This window comes from Barbus barbus (genome assembly GCF_936440315.1).
Source record: "Barbus barbus genome assembly, chromosome: 25".
Lineage (NCBI taxonomy): Eukaryota > Metazoa > Chordata > Actinopteri > Cypriniformes > Cyprinidae > Barbus > Barbus barbus.
The window spans coordinates 17,933,576-17,952,568 of NC_136753.1; the positions used below are offsets into that span (position 1 = coordinate 17,933,576).

Below are 18,993 nucleotides of genomic sequence, written 5' to 3' on the forward strand. Positions count from 1 at the left end.
GTTATGATAGATTTTCACTTATAGGGGAAAAAAACTATGTGAAATATAAACCCCTACACATTTTCATCTCCATACCCGTGTAACGCTGACAGTTTACTTTGCTTCCCATCAGCCCGTTTTTATGTTTATTCAGCAGTGGTGATTGCAGGCTCATGTGCTGTTGAATGCTGTATGAAGTATAAAATGTGCAAGTTTTCTAGTTCTGGGTAAGTTTGTGTGTAGAATCTGTGGCAGCACTGCAATCCCACTACTTTGAATGAGAGGTAACAAAGAGGTGTTTGTTAGACCAAAATATGTCATTTAAAATGCTCTCAACCTACAAAAAGCTCTGTAATAATTCCCGGGATATAATAAAAATAGTCATGATGTGTTTTCAAGAAAGTGCACATGCTTGTTGGCCCTATGGGTATTACTCACTTATTTTTGTCACTGTGATATTTTCTCGTAAAAAAACAACAACGATATTGCTGCACATGAATATAATAAGCCACCCACTTTCTTTGTGTGCTTTAGCACCCAACAGATCACAGGAAATGCATGCATCGTTTAAGAGGAATAGCCAGTGATGCTGAGAACTACACATTTAAACAACGTTTTCACTTAAATCACAATTCAAATGACTTAAAATTCTCGTTTTTAAAATAAAACCCCAGCTTAGGATGTGTGAAACGGCTGAAGTTACACACTAGCTTCTGTGTTATTTTGACATTTACACTAAAAAGTATTACTACTTGTTTCTCTGCGCACAATCTGTCCACGATGTATTGCTAAAGCTTGTTTACTCAGAGTAACATGAACGCACACTGATCGTGTCACTGAATTAGAGACAGATTTTTACAGAAGTAACATCTCTTGAAAAAACAATGTTTCAATTGAATATACTGTACAGAATATTCAACAATTATTAGTCAACTGTTTATTACTTACTAATCATAATTCTTTGTCATATGCTAAAATGACATTTATTGAAATAAAATTCATTTTACATCTTGAAAAGATGGTAAGTGTCCTACATGGATCGTAATAACTGATGCCACCTATCAAAATGACATCAGGCTAGGATTCACCCTCGCTTTTTTCTTTCCTTTTTTTTTTAAACAATTGTACACACTAAACATTCCACTTAAAGTCAAATTAAAATGATCAATAATTACTCCAAAAAACTATGATACAGTGTAGTTTTACATATAAATAAATGTTGATCATATAAAAACATTTAATATTTTGACCTTGTGTGCATCTTCATTTTGCAGTTATCGTTTGAAAAACAAGGCATTTGTTGAAATAATATAAATGTGACCCTGGACCACAAAACCAGTCTTAAGTGTCAGTTTTTCAAAATTGATATTTATACATCATCTGAAAAGCTGAATATATAAGCTTTCCATTGATATATGGTTTGTTATAATAGGACAATATTTGGCCGAGATACAACTATTTGAAAATCTGGAATCTGAGAGTGCAAAAAAATCTACTTTAAAGTTGTCTAAATGAAGTTCTTAGCCATGCATATTACTAATCAAAAATGAAGTTTTGATATATTTATGGTAATAAATTTACAAAATATCTTCATGGAACATGATGTTTACTTAATATCCTAAAGATTTTTGGCATAAAAGAAAAATGTATCATTTTGACCCATACAATGTATTTTTGGCTATTGCTACAAATATACCCCAGCGACTGGTTTTGTGGTCCAGGGTCACAAATATGAAACTAACTTGGGGAGAAAAATTGTGAAGCATAATGATTATATAAATTCAATTATTCTCCAAATTCCCAAAATAAGCTTTTTTTCAGTTTTTGGAATTGGTATTTTATATCAAATTACATAATGCACAACTTTTTCTTTCTTACTTCAGAATTACTGAAAGAAAATTGAAGGCCTGCAAGATATGCCAAAGAAAAAGGGGGAAAAAAATAGCTTGAATTCTCTGAAGGCCTCTTGGTTTGCTGAAGCATAATAAAAGCACTTTCACAGAGGGATGCAGTTATGTGTTGCAGTTTGTCTTTGTAAAACCAAACAGTTGTCTCTTTTGTGCAAAAAAGGCACTTTGAAGAAGCAAAAAACATCTTCGTATGCAGTGACATCAGTCGCAAAGACTTGCAAACTTGTACAGCAAATGACGTCTTAAGGGGTCAAATATTTAAAAAAAATTCTTTGGAATTTTAAAAGTGCTCTGTTTGTAAATGCTTTTATGACAATAAATTACAAAATGAGCAAAAGATCAAATATTATGAGTCAGAAAAGCTATAAGAAAATGCTCAGCCTTTAAACAGAAAAGAATTTAGCTTAAAAATAATTCATGATTTGAGTGTAAAATTTCATAATTCTTTGCTGTAAATTCACTGTATGACAGCTAGTAGTAATAGGGGGAGGAATCAACATGCATATTACAAATCTATTACACCCATATTACCCAGTTATATATTAATATGCCAAACGTTGTGGCATTGTTGTATCCTAACTGACATTTTCTGTACTAGCGGCTGTTTAAAAAACTAAGAGCACATGTACAAGCACAAGAGGAACCTCTTATAAGTTACTCACTGTTAAGTTAATTTACTCACTGTTTTAATGAGGTTTCAAATGCTAGTTTTTCTTTGCTAATGTTAGTGTAAAAGATTCCAACACTGTGCCCAAGAAGCATCCACAATGTGTATCCTTAAACTTCGTAGTCCTTAAACTTGGTTTCCCTTCAGTTCTTCATTCTACAAGTATAACATATGAAAATATTTACATATTAAATTGGTATTAGGAACCGGGGATCAGTTATTCATTAAGCTCCTGTGTGAAATATGTGGTTTCTTCTCCTTTAAAAATGACTTTTCATGTCCCACATCCCATTGCGGTGAGGTCAGCTACTGTCTGTTGAGAATCTCGAACTGTCACAAATCTTCACAGACAGAGAAACAAAAACATGACAGACTTTTGTGATGTTGATATGTACAAAAATATCCACCTTGTTCACAAACTAAAGCTTTCTGGATGAAAACATCCTGAATACTGGATTGCTATGGATTCATTATTTCCCCTGTAATTCCTTTCAGTTCAGATCAAATCTGATTCATCCATAAGTCTGCACAAAAGGTATCCATGTTTGCTTGGCACACAATAGACCGTTGGTTGTGAGCTCCTCAGAGTTCCATAGCAAAAGCCTGTCATCTATGGACGGTTGACAGATATTACAGCTTCAACCGATACTATACAGACTCAAAAGATGAAACAGGACTTGGATGTTGACGTTGGTTATTTTGTAGCTCTAGTTCTAAGGAGTTTGGTCCTCTTGAGCGCTCATGAGGCCGGTGTTTCAGCCTGCAGGCTGGACATACGGATCTGTGAGCTGCTCTTGCTGAGGATGGAGAGCTGTGTGCCCCCATTCACACCACTGCTGGCCAGGGACGGATGCCTGTGCTTCATATCCACAGCAAAGTACCGGTTCACCGTCCAGCTGCGCCATTTTCGTTTGATTTCTGATTGCACCTTTGGGGAGAAACTTCAGTGGGTTATTAAGCTGATTGGGTCCTACAGGAGAAGATCTGCAGATCTCTTTCCATGCTGCTCATGGACAAGCTTGAATTTTAAATCCAGCTGGTTAATAATTTACATGTAAGGCCGGTGTAATGAGCACTGCAATGAGAAAGGCCCTCCAGAGACACTGCTTTATGCAAATAGAATGCAATTTGGATGTTTTTCTTGGTACAATTTATAATAATGAAAGTATATTTTATGAAATATTTAAAAAGTATAATAAAATTAATTTATATTAAAATTAACATGCTTTTATTAGTTACTGACAATGTAAAAAAAAAATGCATTCCTCAATTACAATAATTTTTGAAGTGTTTTTCTTTAAAAAAAAATGCTAAACCTAATTTATTTTTCTTTTCAATAGCACTTAAAGACTTACCTCTCCATTAAGAAAGCAGTAAAGGACAGCTACTACAAAACCCTGAGAATAAAAATGAAGATTGTTGAATAAAACAAATGGGCAATTATTATAATCTTGTTTAAGATATAAATGATTAGTAATGTATTGGATAAATGAAGGTGGAAGAAGTAATACTTTTTCAGTTCAGATGGACAATGACCTCAAAATAATACAGTACATACCTAATAATAACAAATAGACTATACATTACAGTGCACAAAATACACATGAAATCTAAATGAATAAATAAATACAATTAAATCACTTTGTCTCTTTGTACAAATATGAAAAGACAAAAGGGGGCTTCTACCTGAAAAGAACCAAGACCAAGTTCAAACACGAGTCTTTCTCTTTTGCTGACATCTTCTGGTGTGAAAGCAAACACGGTATAGTGAATTCCAAATAGAGGAATGAGAAGAAGAGTGGAGCGAGCCAGACGTCTGTCAATCACACAACACACCAATCAAGACATAAAAAGACTCCACATCTGATTCTAATGATGTTCTTCTTAGAAATGGGAATATATAAAAATATTGTGGTATATGTATATGACTAACAGATAAATGCTGGACTCATTCCCTCCAATATCTGGAGACTGCAACTTCTGCACCAGGATTATAATGATGCCAATAAAGAGTATAAAGTTGATCTAAGGGCAGAAAAGACAAGATATGGTGTATAATTATTTCTGCCCTTCTGAATGAATGAATGAATCAATACAATAATGCAATAGTTTACAGTCAAAATTATTTTGTGATTGAATATGTACTATTCGTACCATGATAGAGGCAAGAACGGGACCCTTGATCACCCACCAGATGGCAGCATTGTCATTAATATCCCAGCAACTGCAGGCAATGTCAGACATTTATCCAATTTGATTGGTTTTTCATTTTATTTGAAGTTTTTTTCATTACATAATATATTAGCTATATATATTATAAATAAATCCTTTATCTTACCCAATGTTATCAAAATGAGCTCTCAAGACTGCCCAGACAGCCACACAGATTGTTGGAGTACCTGGAAAAACATGGGTAATCTAAATAAATAGAAGTAATTTCAGATTTTCACATATGTTATTCACACATATATATTCACATATAACATATTTTATTTTATATATATACAAAATATATGTATAAAATACAAATAATGTATTTTTATATTTTACTATATATATATATATATATATATATATATACATATATATATATAATCATGTATGTTTTATTTTTTATACATACATATTTTATATTTACACAATATTTTCTTTATTTTATACATTAATATACTTATGTGTGTGTTTTTTTTTTCAGTTAACGTTTATTTTTTTAAGTAACTTTTTAATGGTTTTAGTTATAGTAACTATACAAGCTACAATAACCCTGGTCTTACCCCATCCAATAATGGTGTACCAGTAGAAGTATCTTTTCTCAGGAAAGAATGTCTCAACAAGCAGCGTAAAAAGATACAAGCCCTCGATAAACAGCCAGAAGTAGTTTGACAAAACACAATAATGAAAAAATACCATAACTGCTTTACACTCCACCTGCAAAAAGAACAACACAGAGTGAATACCACATTATCAAAACATTTCTTTGATTTTGATTAACTAAAGCATCATTTACATTTACATAATCTCACTGGAAAATTAATTAAAAGTAATCCAGGTTTGGAACCACACAAGGGTGAGTAAATGAAAACATACTGTTAATTTTTGAGTCAACTATCCCTTTAAAAACAGAAGAGTCACACTGTTGCACAGGGAAACATTCAAAGCACATTTAGCTAGCTGGCCAAGCAAAAAGCAACTGTGAGGTGACCACAGAGACCTCATTATCTGAAGCAAATTAAAGCACATAACAGCAACACAAACGTGTCATTCTGAGACTAATTCCTTCCTCAAAGAATTGACATGGGCAACCCGGGATGTTAATGGGCCCATCACCATGACTGCCTGGGTATTTGTGTGCAATGTGAAGAGAGAGAAACTGAGACTCACGGTGTGTATAAAGCAATGGTTGCTGTCCTCCTCTGCATATAAAATGCCGTCTTTAATGAAGACTGAGATAGCCCTCAGGATGAAGGACACAAACAAGTTCATATGAATGAAATTCCTGGTGCAGTGCAGCTTCCTGAGGGTAAAGCCAACCACAGTAAAGAAATATTATATAAAACATAAAAAATACATCCTATATGTACAATGCTATTTTAAGGATTAGAGTTTTATTATGTTTTTTTTAAAGAAATATTTTTAATTGACCAAAAACATATTGTAATATATTTTGTATTTTATTCCTGTATATTTGTGATTGCAAAGCTGAATTTTTTGCAGCCAGTACTCTACTCTTCAGTGTCACAAAATACTTAAGAAATTTAATTTTGAATTTAAATTTGAATTTCTTCCAATTTTTATGACTGTCCATGTCAAAAAAAAAAAAAAAAACACATTTTGTCCACTATAGACCTAAGTGTAACTTTTTTTTTTGATGCACAAGGGTTAAATTGTGTTCCGAAGACGAATGAAGCTTTTACAAGTTTGGAACGACATGGAGGTAAGTGATTAATGACAACATTTTCATTTTGGGGTGGAGTAACCCTTTAAGAAGAGAATGAACGCTCATGACCTCTTTCTTGACCTGGGTTGACCTCTTACCTGAACCTGCAGAGAATGACCATAGCAGTGGTGAGAGACACCAGTGAGGTGCTATAGCCCACGGTATACAGAGCCTTTACTGACACATAGTACATGTCCTGCAAACAAAGAGAAGAAATGCTAATTGATGTCAAGCTTATTCAATACAATAAATACATGAAATACATGAGGGTGAAATGGATTAGGAATCTTCTTAGGAGGTACAGAAGAAGCAGAAAGCAGAAAAGGTGAAAGACACTTACTGGACTTGTTCCATTTTCATTAAAAGGGCAAACATCAACGTAGTGAGGGAACATCTCTGACCAGCCATTCTCTGTGCAGTTACGACTGACCTTTCCAAACTCTACAAAACGTGCAAAAATACAATACATTTCATGAAGAAGAAAAAAAGAAGTAACGAGGAGCCAAACAATAATAATAAAATGAACAAAAAGAAGAATCTGAAATAGAACTATTTTAAGTTGAAGTACTAAAATGACAAAAACTAAAACTGAAATAAAATAAATAAAACAAAATAGACAAAAGTATCGAACAAAATGACTAAAACTTTAAATATAAAATTAAAACTGATAATATAAAAATGATCTAAATTACCTAATTCTATATAAATAATACTAAAATAACACTGTTACAAGCTAATTCTTTACATTATTCTGGTCTATAGATACCATAATACTTCATACCATATCTTCTCAATAAGCCTCACAATTTGAACAATTGTTCATGTACTCACCATCATTCTCCTCACTCATGACTTCAAATAGTTCAGGACAGGGCATCCAGACCACTTGACCAATTTTTGCTGGCTGCCAGCAGGTGAGGTTGTCCCACATCCATCGGCAGACTAGAGGATTACACAGGAAGACATGGAATAGCATAGCCTTAAATCTCTGCCTAACCAACAAGTATGTCCATTCTATGTATTACATATAGCAATCAAATATGCCATATGTTCATGAAATTGCTCCAATTTCTAATAGACTAATAGATTGCATATTTGTTTTTACTTTATATGACAATATACTAAATATATATGAAAATTTTATACATATATATATATATATATATATATACATATTTCTATATATATTACTGTTGTGTATGGGGCAGCACTTATATACTATTGTAATTAAAACTATTTTAATTTGAAATGTCGAACTACTGGGCTTATAAAATCCCAAGATTTTTTTTTCAAGTTTTGTGGTAACTGCCTCTGAACCAGTTTTTATTGGGGTATTTACGGTACCTGAGAATAGAACAGCCTAGTTTAAGATATATTTAGGTGTGCTACTTGACAGCCATTCTTATGATTCAGTGAAAATCAGCGCAAATGACAAGCAACAAAAATAGGCTTCCATTTGCTTCAATAAAGCAATAGATTGTAAGAATTCAATCAACACAACGCCACAGCATTTTAGAATATAAAAAGAAAATACAATAAACAGTCAATAAATATTAATCAAATGTTTTTTTTTCAGCCAAATTAAATGTTAAAATAATTAGAAATTTTAACCATGTCGATCTTTGTTATTTTTGTTATTCTCTCTCTCTTTCTGTCTTTCTCTACACATAATCACATGCTGTGTTTTTTTATTGTGTGTCTGCATATGTGTATATGAGCATGCAGAACATCTTATCTTATTTATTTATCCCTTTATCTATTTTTATTTTGGCATTGCTCTTCAATAAATCCCTCTAGTGATATATTCAGAGGGAAAAGATACTTTCACAGTGAACTAACCATCTGATGCTAAAGCATCTTATCATCTCCATCAAGGATTAAGGATTCAAAGAGAAATACTAAAGAGAGCAAGTGTGTGTGTGTGCTAGAAAAAAAAGCCTGCTGATCTTGATTTGCATGAGCAGAACCACATCTGGCAGCTGTGTTTTTCCTCTGCTCTCAGCCCCATCAAATGTTAGAATGTTTTCACAATGCTTTCAAAATATTACCCAGACAATCTTGCAAAGACTTCATTAAAACAGAAGAACTAACAATATATTTTATCTAGTTGCTTTATAGTTGGTTTTGGAGATTTTCTTTGTCCATTCCATTTGCATTCTTACATTCTTATTAGTAAGCTCACAGACAACACTCTTTCCTGCAACCTTATAAATCTCCCAAGTGTACACTTTAAATTACATGCATAAATTCAAACAACGCAAGGATGACATTTGCTTCTTGGTGGTCTGTGTAAATGTCAAACATTTATAATAACAAAAGGCCAAGCGAGTGTTTTAAATACTCTGCATCTCAAGCCAAGCACTCAAACATCTTGTCTCTTGAATTATAACAATCTGCAACAACATCACATCGCAATACTTTCCACAATAAGAATTCATTGTTTGCTTGGTTTATTTCATTTTGGTTTATGTCCTTTTGTATTTTCATAAAATGAACATTCCTTTTTCAAGCATAGGGCCCGTTGTAGGTTAAATTATATTAATAATAACATGTAATTTTGTAAGATTTAAATATATATATATATATATATATATATATGTGTGTGTGTGTGTGTGTGTGTGTGTGTGTGTGTGTGTGTAAAGTAAATTCTATATTAGTACTGAATTTAAGCTTGTAGAAATTAACATTTGAACTTATAAGTATATTTTACTTGGAATTGTTTGTTATGTTTACAAGGATTATCAAAGTTATGATACCGTTTTTCCCATCATGCACTGGGGCATGAATAATTAAAAAGGTTAAATTTTTCACCGTTTTTGAGTTGTATTTACACTGTTTTATGGTTGTGACTTCTGGAGTTGATTTTCTACTCAAAATGACTCATTCATACTCAAACACTACCCACTGATTGTCACCTTCATTGTGTATGGTCTTTGTGTTCATTTAGGTAATAAATCTATTGAGTTGACATATCGTAAAAGGATGACAAGCTGTCTACTTGCTTACTTACATAAAATAATTAAGTAAAAATCAAACTCTAACTTGCTATGTTAAACTTATTTATTTCCTTTTTTATTTAATTGTACCTTGTTTAGTTAAGTAGATTGTACTTCTACTTAAAATTTATGTGTGTAAAAACTTAAAATAAAAATTAAGTAAATCTTACTTATTGTTTTTTTTAAGTGTAATAACATGTGCCTAGTATCATATTTTCACGAATCCTGTGCCTGCCCTTCTGTTCGCTCACCACCAGAGATCACCCGCTCATTACAATGGACTCTTGCGCCACACTACTACTGCACTTCACACCGGACTACATTTCCCATCATCCATTGCACTGATTACACCCACAGCTGTAACCAACCAAACACACTTCATAAGCCATGGACATCCTCTTTCTAACCGCCGAGTACTGTTTGCAGATATCGCTACATTAGTGATAGCAAAGTTACAGAGCCTTTTTCCAAATCTTGTGTTAATTCCTAGTTCTAGTTTAGTCTCGTCTTGTTGTGTTGCCTGATTACCGGGTTGCCTGATTATCTGCCTGCCTTAGTTTTCTCTTGTCTTGTTCGTTTGGACTATGTTTGCACCTTTCCTGGACTATTGCTCACGTTATCGGATTGCCCCTCTTGTCAAGCCATCTGGATATTGTTCATCGATCGAAGACCCTCACCTGCCCTAGGAATATTCTTTGTCTTGCCTGTGTTGTACCTGTCATGTTATCTGGCCCTTGCCCGTTTCATGACCATGCCTTTTGAAATAAAGCCTTGCACGTGGATCCGCACGTCTCATGTTCTGATCACTCCGTAACACATATTAATGATGTCATGCTTACATTTCAAAGCCATTAAAATAATAATTGGGGATTTTCTGTTTAGCAAATTTTTATGTATTTTTGTTAGTTTGTTTGTTTTTTAACAAAACATTTATTTGAGATGAATAACTGATGGACCTCTGGCAGTCCTGTCTCAATAAAGACTCCTGCATAAAGCAAACTGACATGTATCACTCAAGAGCTGGCACCGCGTAGCTATTAAAGACCGACAACTGTCAAACACTCTTTATTGTCTGTCATGTCAGGTATTTATATTAATCTCATTTTCTCTGCAGCAGTGCCAAACACAGACCCATCAGAGGAGCTTGTGCTTGAGCAAGCTCCAGAAACTGGATAAAGCCCATATAAAACAGCTGCATAAAAGTAAATTGATGGAAAATGGTCAAAAAATAATACCACTACATATTCCAAAGCCTTGTCTGTTTAGTTGGCCATAAGCTCTGTTATAACACAGACCCAAGGCAGTGTTTTAATGTGAAATACTGCTGGGAGATTATTCTACAAGCAAATATACTGTATTTATAGATTAATACATTAATATAAAGAAATATTATATCTATGTGAACACAAACAAGCATAGTTCAATTCTTTGGGGATGCAAGGAGGAAATTTTTCTTCCAGGAATACAGTGCAAAGCTCACACAAAATGACAGATTATGATTTCTCTCCTGAGAACAGCTTTAATTACTTGTGTAAATTGGACACAGATGCGTGATTAGATGAAAGACAGGGCTGTTTGTCTTTGTTCTCGAGAATCTTCCTGAAATACTGCACATCACTGCTTTCCATATTGTAGGAGAATTTCTGAGAGCATTAAAAGACCTAACTTATGAATTATGACTACTTATGAAATAAATAAATAAATGATTCAAAGAGCTAATGATCCAATCAGTGCTTATTTTCAGCAGCTAAAAATAGGCAAATTAAATTAGTAAATTTGGCAAAATAATGAGATAAAGACGAAGCGATGTAAACAGGCTACTGTAGCCCACGCAAACCACAGAAAGTTTCCAGTAATCCTGTGTGTTATGTGCTTTCTGCATTTATTTGCTTTAATGGGATAGTTCACCCAAAAAATTAAAATTCTCTCATTAATTACTCACCCTCATGTTGTTCCAAACCTGTAAAAACTATCATCTTCGAATACAAATTAAGATATTTTTGATGAAATCCGTGAGCTTTCTGGCCCTGCATAGACAGCAACACAACTGACACATTCAAGGCCCAAAAAGGTAGTAAAGACATCATTAAAATAGTCCGTGTGACATCAGTGCAGTGAAGACTGACACGGAATAGAAGAGATTGCTGAATACAGTTGTTATTTTTGTTTTCTTTGTGCACAAAAAGTATTGTCGTAGCTTCGTAACATTACAGTTGAACCACTGATGGCTCACGGACTAATTTAACAATGTCCTTACTACCTTTCTGGGCCTTGAACGTGTCAGTTGCATTGCTGTCTATATGTAGGATCATAAAGCCCTCGGGTTTCATCGAAAACATCTGAATTTGTGTTCCGTGTACAAAGGTCTTATGGGTTTGGAACAACATGAAGGTGAGTAATTAATAACAGAATTTTCTTTTTGGTTGAACCATCCCTTTAATGTACATTTGTACAATGAACATTTCATTTACATGTATTCCCCCAGCTAACAGGTACTGTTCTCAGAGCTAACTTAAACATTTGTTCAAGTTAACTGGTTTTTAATAATGTTCTCAAAACTTTTGCAAAATATTCTTGGAACCTATTTTTGTTAGCTGATCCCCTCCCTAAGTTTCGGTTTATAGCCTAAAACTGTGGGCAGCTCTAGTTTCATGTTAATGCATGAATCCATTCCCTAAGGACAGCTTCTTGTCAAATCAAAATGTCAGCATTTCATTACTGACTGTGATCGTGACTGTCCAAAGGATTATTATCAATGCCACATGCAGACAGCACTAGAGGGGTGTCAGAGTCAGTTCTGTAAAAGCTCTGAGCTTATGACCCCCCCCCCCCCCCACACACACACACACACTTCCTGTGAACCATCACAAGGTCTTACATTCTCCAGCTTAGTCTGACAGCTTTAAGCTTAATATCATCACACATTTATTTCAGATCACTTCTAAAATCAATTAAACAAATTTTAAAAATTATTTTAAATGTTTCTTATTATAAAAATATGCATGCATGCTATATTTAGATGACCAAAATATTTAGTCGCTGGTAAGTCTATTGCTTCACTTCACAGTTAAACACTAATAGTTTGCTCCGCATAACAAATAGGTAACATGCAGCATTTACTGAATGTGGGGCTCTAAAATTACAACTCAAAAACGGCATGGATTGAATCAGCAAATATGCATAATGTACTTGCAGTCTGACACATAATAAGTACCACCACCACATAAACACATCAATGAAACACACACAGACTCACATAAGATTTCATTGTTTTTCTATCATGCTGAAGATTGTTTTATTAGAAAATGTATGTAAATATAGTATTATTGTTATAGCTATTGTTATTATTATGACAAAAGTTTTTACATTTTTACAATTTTTACAATTTGCCTCTAAACTAGTAAATACAAACACACTGATTGTGCATAAATGCAGTTCTTACCCAATTCAGGTTCACTGCTAGGGTCATCCATGGCCAGCCTTTCCATGCACTTCTCTTTCTCTAACTGAATGACACAGTCTTGGTGCATGCAGTAGATCTGAAAGATACAGTATTTAAAAGAGTGAAATGTTAGATTTAGACACAGCAGTTGTTTATGTAGAACATACTTTGTAAAAGTAAATACTTTTTCAAAAGTATCTACTCATAAAGTATGCAGTTCCTGATGGCACCCATTCACTCCAGAGGATGCTTTGATGAGCTAGTTTTGTAATGCTAAATTTGTCCAAATCTGTTCCGATGAAAGAAACAAACTCAACTACTTTCTTGGATGGAGTACAATTTTATCAAGATTGAATTTTTCTATTTATTTTTTTTTCATTTAGATTTTTCTTTAAATAACTGACTTGTGTGTGAACTTAATAGTGTTAAGCACTTAAATACAGGACTAACAGCTGTTTTAAACACTGGTCACAAATTAAAGCGATTGATTTCAAATTATTTTATTATTCTATTATTATTATATGTATGAAAGTATGAAAGAGCAATAATCTCTAATTCAGGAATTATTTTTTCAGAAGGTCTTTTTTTTCCTTTTTTTTCTTCTGTATTTTTTACAAAGCACCCCTTGGATCATATTAGATTAATGTCTAAACTTCTAGAAAGCAACACTTTATCCGTCAAGAGTTCTTATAGCCTGTGAGGATACATCTAAACTGACAGAGGACAAGGTTACTAAATAAACATTGACAGCAGCCCGACAGCAGCCAAAGACAGTGGTAATTATAAACACCGTTTAAGTTCTAGATCTTTTAGAAGGGCTAAGAGAGAAAATGAACAAAGCTTTGTTTATTGGTAAATATAATTAATAATCTTCCATTGCTGCTGTGGTGCTTTCTTAAAATCATTCTTTACTTTTGTGTTAGGAGAAAAAATTAATATTCATATAAACTGCTGCCCACTCCTAGCAGGTCTTGAATATTGCTTATCTTAATGTTAAACAGTTTTCAAATAGAGACAATATTACGCACACCCACACACAGCACACAAGACATTAAATATCTTCAGCCCAGGGTCGAATGCAATTCTGAGCCAATCCAAATGTGTGCTCCTTCTTATCTCTCCCACTCAATGTACACTTTAAACAATCGTCCCTTCCTTCTTCATGCACTACCAACCCATTCATCTTATATTTTTGTAGAAAAACAAAATGTTCCACAGCACATGTTTCTTCCCACAGAAGGTGGTGTTCTCCATCCAGTTAAACAGTTGCAATAGATACAAATCAGTTCTGTTATTACTGTTATTGTCTGTTATAGTTCATCTTGATGCTCACATGTATCCAAGCTTTATTAATGGATATGAGCTAAGACTTGTTTGTTGCTGTCAACTAGGTTACAGTTGTGTTTACAATTGTAGTTAAGGGGTTTAATAAACCATATTGTGAAATGTTTATGTATTAGAAATATTGTTTGAAAACTTTGAGATAACAATGAAGGCCAAAGCAAAATGTGAGAGAAAACTAATTAACATGGACTCATCAATGAATCCCTTGTGCAAATCCATAATTAAGGCATCCATCTTTAAACAGTTGTTTCTGGCCAATTACGAGTCCATAATCTATAATAACGTTTCCTCCAGTGAAAATTCATTTTGTCTGAGAAATTTTTGTTAGTGGATTTGGATGTGAGAGGACAACAGGTGATGGACTTTTTCACTAGAGGAAGTGTTATAATTAGTGCTGTCAAAATTAACGCATTAACACAATTATTTTTCCAGTTTACATTTATTCATTTAGCTGACGCTTTTATCCAAAGCGACTTACAATTGCTATATATGTCAGAGGTCGCACGCCTCTGGAGCAACTAGGGGTTAAGTGTCTTGCTCAGGGACACATTGGTGTCTCACAGTGGATTCAAACCCGGGTCTCTCACACCAAAGGCATGTGTCTTATCCACTGCGCCATCACCACCCCTAACGGCGTTTAACGGCGTTAAAAATATTTAATGCAGTTAACGCAGGGTCACAACTGCTGCGTTTATCTCTTTTTCTTTAAAGGATTGCGTTTTTTAGATGCAGAACATCTGTACGACCACATCAAATGGAAGACTTTTCAGATGCGCACTCCACTTCTCCTCAGCACCAGGCATTAGTCCAACGAGTGCGAGGTGACGAGGGAGCTTCAGTAGAACAACAGTGAACTGCATTCAGATGAGATATGTTAGTAAAAATTAATTTTCCTGTTCTATCAGCTGTTATACTGTGCTTGTAGTGAGCGCTCTTAAACTACACAAATATGGCAGTGTGTGCTATAGCCTGTATCATTTCATATTAAAGCGTGAATGAAACTACGAGCATGTGTGTCAGATCCACGTCACGTTCAGCAATGGCAGCTCTTAAAGTAATAGCAGCCAAATAACCTAATAACCCAGCTGCTGTGATGTCTGCTATTCAAAGAACAGTAGAAAAAAAGAGGAAATCAGTAACTTTTGAAACTCATAACTTTCAATAACTTTTTGTAGCTTTCATCTATATTTAATTTAGAATTTAGTGTTTGATAACTTTTTTCAATTTCTGTATATTTGCTACTTGCTGAAGGGCACAGGTAAATATAGCATTTATTATATGGGTTTATGTGAATATTGTCATAAGTTCACTTAAATTAAAAGTTGAAAGTGAAATTGTTGCAATATAAAAGTATATTTAAAAACTTTAATGTTAGGTGGGATTCATCGTGATTCATTTCAGAAAAAAAAAAAAAGTGTGGTTAATTGGTAATTTTTTTTTTTTATTGATTGACAGCAGTTATAATGAATTATGGACTCGTATTTTGGCCAGAAGCGAGAGTTTAAAGTTAAAACACATTGGATTTGTTTCTTTAAAACGTTAATTGATGGACTAGGGTCCTGTGGATTACTTTTGGATTATTGTGATGTTTCTATCAGTAGTTTGAACTCATTCTGACGGCACCCATTCACTGCAGAGGATCCATTCGTGGGCAAGTGATGTAATGATAAAGAAACAAACTCATTATGGATGGCCTGATGGTTAGTAAATTTTCAGCAAATTTTCATTTTTGGTGAACTATGCCTTTAAACCTGAACAGATTCCCATGTTAAAATCCTTCATCAACAGAACTACCTACAATGCACAATGGATTTAACAGAATATGAAATCACATTATGAGATCATAATAAACTAATCACTTTTGAAACCCTCCTTAATATTGCATATGTGAGACCCTTGAGATTGTGGTTAGTATGTTAACTGGTCTCAGAGCACTGTGCTCCTTGTGCATTGCCTTGAAAACATGAGCAAAATTTTATAAACATGAGCACCTGCATTAATATTCATGAGGGCTGTGTAAACTCTCACCCCTCACCCTGGCTGTTTCACAAAACTGATTTCCATCATAAAGAGACTACGCAATTCACTCCTACATCATGACAGCAACACAAAAATTCATACAAACAAGCAAATCCATAAAACTAGTTCATTCCAAGTACACTTCTTTCTTTCTTTCTTTCTTTCTTTCTTTTTCCCCTCCTGCTTCTTTTGCTGTCAAACTACATTTTTTTTCTTCTACTTTTTTTGTCCCCTTTATCTTTCTACGCCACTACAAAAGTAGAACACATAAATTCTTGTGGAACTGAAATTTATTTATACCAGTCTATGTTTTGTTAGTGACTATGTTTTTGAAAAGCGTGAAATGGACTTATTTTTCTCTGTCTGCTGTCTTCAGTGTGGGTATGGGAATGTCACGTGGCATTTACACTGAGGTAAATGGCAAACAAATTATAGTTGCCTTATTTACAGTTTATAGTCGTATTTAAAGTTGTTTCTGCATATTACGATGTGATAGAAGCTGGCAGGAAGCATTTTAAAGTTTAAAAATACATACTTCAGCTTTAATGAAACACACCACGTCATTTCATGCTGGAAACAGATCGAAATAGGAAAGTAGAGGAGATACTCATTGCAAGTTTCCTTTGTTTTTCTCTTGTAACAATAATCCTATACATTGTATCATATCAGTAATCCCCAGATTAACTGGAACTGGAAGGAAAAAACCTAAATGAACTGTGGGATTAGTTGATGTCTGTGGGGAAACTCTTTCTTTTAATCTAATATTACCAGGAGAATTAGCATAAAGGGAATCAAAATTAAACCAAAACCTTCTAAATCTGTCATTTAGAATTTTGCTAAATTATATGTGATGGGAAAAATGTGTATATTATTAGTTCATAGTCATAGTATGAACAAGCTCATAGTGTATAATTAGCATTTATACGTTATTTATTGCTGATTAGATTTATTTATAAAATTGTTGCTTATGTGTGGTGATCAGATCAATACGAGAGGATACAAATAGCAAAATCCAGGCCAAAATTTACAGTCAAAATCATGATTTGGAACTGTATCCCTAAAAGCCTATAATTTTAGTAATTTCAATGAATTTATAATACTATACTACCTACCTCAATTGTTGTTTTATAGCATTTTATTTTTTTGGCCTTTACTCATTTGTTAATAATAATGAAAGTTTATTTTGTCTTTAGTTTACCATGTTATTGACTTTCATTCAACTCTACTAAACAGACACTTGAAAATATTTTTTGTCAGCAGAAGTAACATTGTTCATCATGTCATTGTCATAATTAAAACTGCTAACTGGGACAGAGCAGAAGTATAACCTTCTGTAAACATTCCATTGCAATGCCACTGCCAGCTTTTAGTGTTAACTAAAAGTGAAATAAAACAGCATGGCCTTTGTTGCTTGAAGTACTCACTGTACCATAACTCTTTTGGCCCTTGGGCAGTTTACATTTGGCCTGTCTGGTGCCAGTGATCATTGGATGCCAGGAACCATCTAAGTGCCAGTGTGTATGTGACGTAAATTGCCCTTGGACATTTGTTTCTCCTCAGCTGGAGGCACAGACAGTAGACCAAAGAGAGAATGGTTCTTCATGTAAACAAAGAAGGCACTTCTCCCCTCAGTTATGAGAGGATACCATGTGTATGAAACGAGGAGTCATCCAGGGAACAATAAATGCCTTTACATTTGAGCTATTGTATGTGGATTATTTACAGAAAGCAATAACAAGAGAAAGAAGATTAAAAGGGATGTGCGTGGGTCTTTTTTTCTCCCCCCGACCCCACCCGCTATAAATTTCTCTCATGCTCTTTCTCTCTCTTCCTCCTTCTCCCGCACCCTCTCTGTCTCATTCAAACCTTTTATTCTCCTCTTCGGAATATTTCTTCTCTGAAGCATTATATATCTACTAGAATTGTCTGTCTTTATTTTACAATTAGGAATGTATTGTGCTTTTCAATTCCGTCATGTTTAAATCAGTGGTACTTTTATGTAATTCAGGCCCATTAATCCAATGGATCTGCATTGTTTATATAAGATAAAATGTGCACACAGCTTACCAAAGGCAGAAGGATGAGTGTTAAAAACAGGTGCTGACATTTTCTCACTGTGGAAGCCATTTTGTTTGGAGCACTGATGCGATTATATCCGCCGATCAGCAGCAGCAGAGGGGAACAGCAAAGTGCTGGATGGTAAACAGGTACACTGGAAATCTGCTGCAGTTTTTCAAATCACCATCAGATCTGGAAAAAAAAAAGGTTTCAGATGGAAGTGAGATTTTAGTTCATGCTTAATCCAGTTGAGTTCATGAGGCATTCAGTTAAACTGTGTCAAAGAATATCAAACCTTAAGAGCGGTGTATTTGCAACCTTGTAGGAATATAAAGGTAACAGTTCGCTTATGTGTGTTCATACCAACCAGACACAAGTAAATTAATGCTATCAAAAAAAGCCTCAGAGCCTAATAGATTTTAATTTGAAGGTAATTAAAATGATCTAAAATTGTCTTGTCCTATAGTCTCATTTTCAGATTGATTTATTTTTTTATGTCTAGGCTATTTACTCTACTTGTATTTCTAGATTTCTAGACCCAGACCTTCAAAAGGCCATGAAAGTCCATCAAAAAATGTGAAAAGGATTTACATTTATTTTTGCATCATTTCCATCAAAAAATCTTGCCACTAAAATGTTAC

General features: G+C 34.0%; 1 protein-coding gene across 1 annotated transcript; it reads right to left on the minus strand.

Annotated features, from left to right (window-relative positions):
- Nucleotides 1–3,295: 3,295 nt before the first annotated feature.
- On the minus strand, nucleotides 3,296–18,421 carry LOC306844820 (pituitary adenylate cyclase-activating polypeptide type I receptor-like; the record flags this gene model as incomplete). The annotated part of the gene is made up of 13 exons (XM_079377214.1): nucleotides 3,296–3,484; nucleotides 3,912–3,953; nucleotides 4,243–4,372; nucleotides 4,490–4,581; nucleotides 4,711–4,780; nucleotides 4,895–4,955; nucleotides 5,331–5,484; nucleotides 5,938–6,070; nucleotides 6,592–6,689; nucleotides 6,834–6,934; nucleotides 7,325–7,435; nucleotides 12,932–13,028; nucleotides 18,362–18,421. The coding sequence occupies 13 exons, from the start codon at nucleotides 18,419–18,421 to the stop codon at nucleotides 3,296–3,298; spliced, it is 1,338 nt and encodes a 445-aa protein (XP_079233340.1).
- Nucleotides 18,422–18,993: the final 572 nt, after the last annotated feature.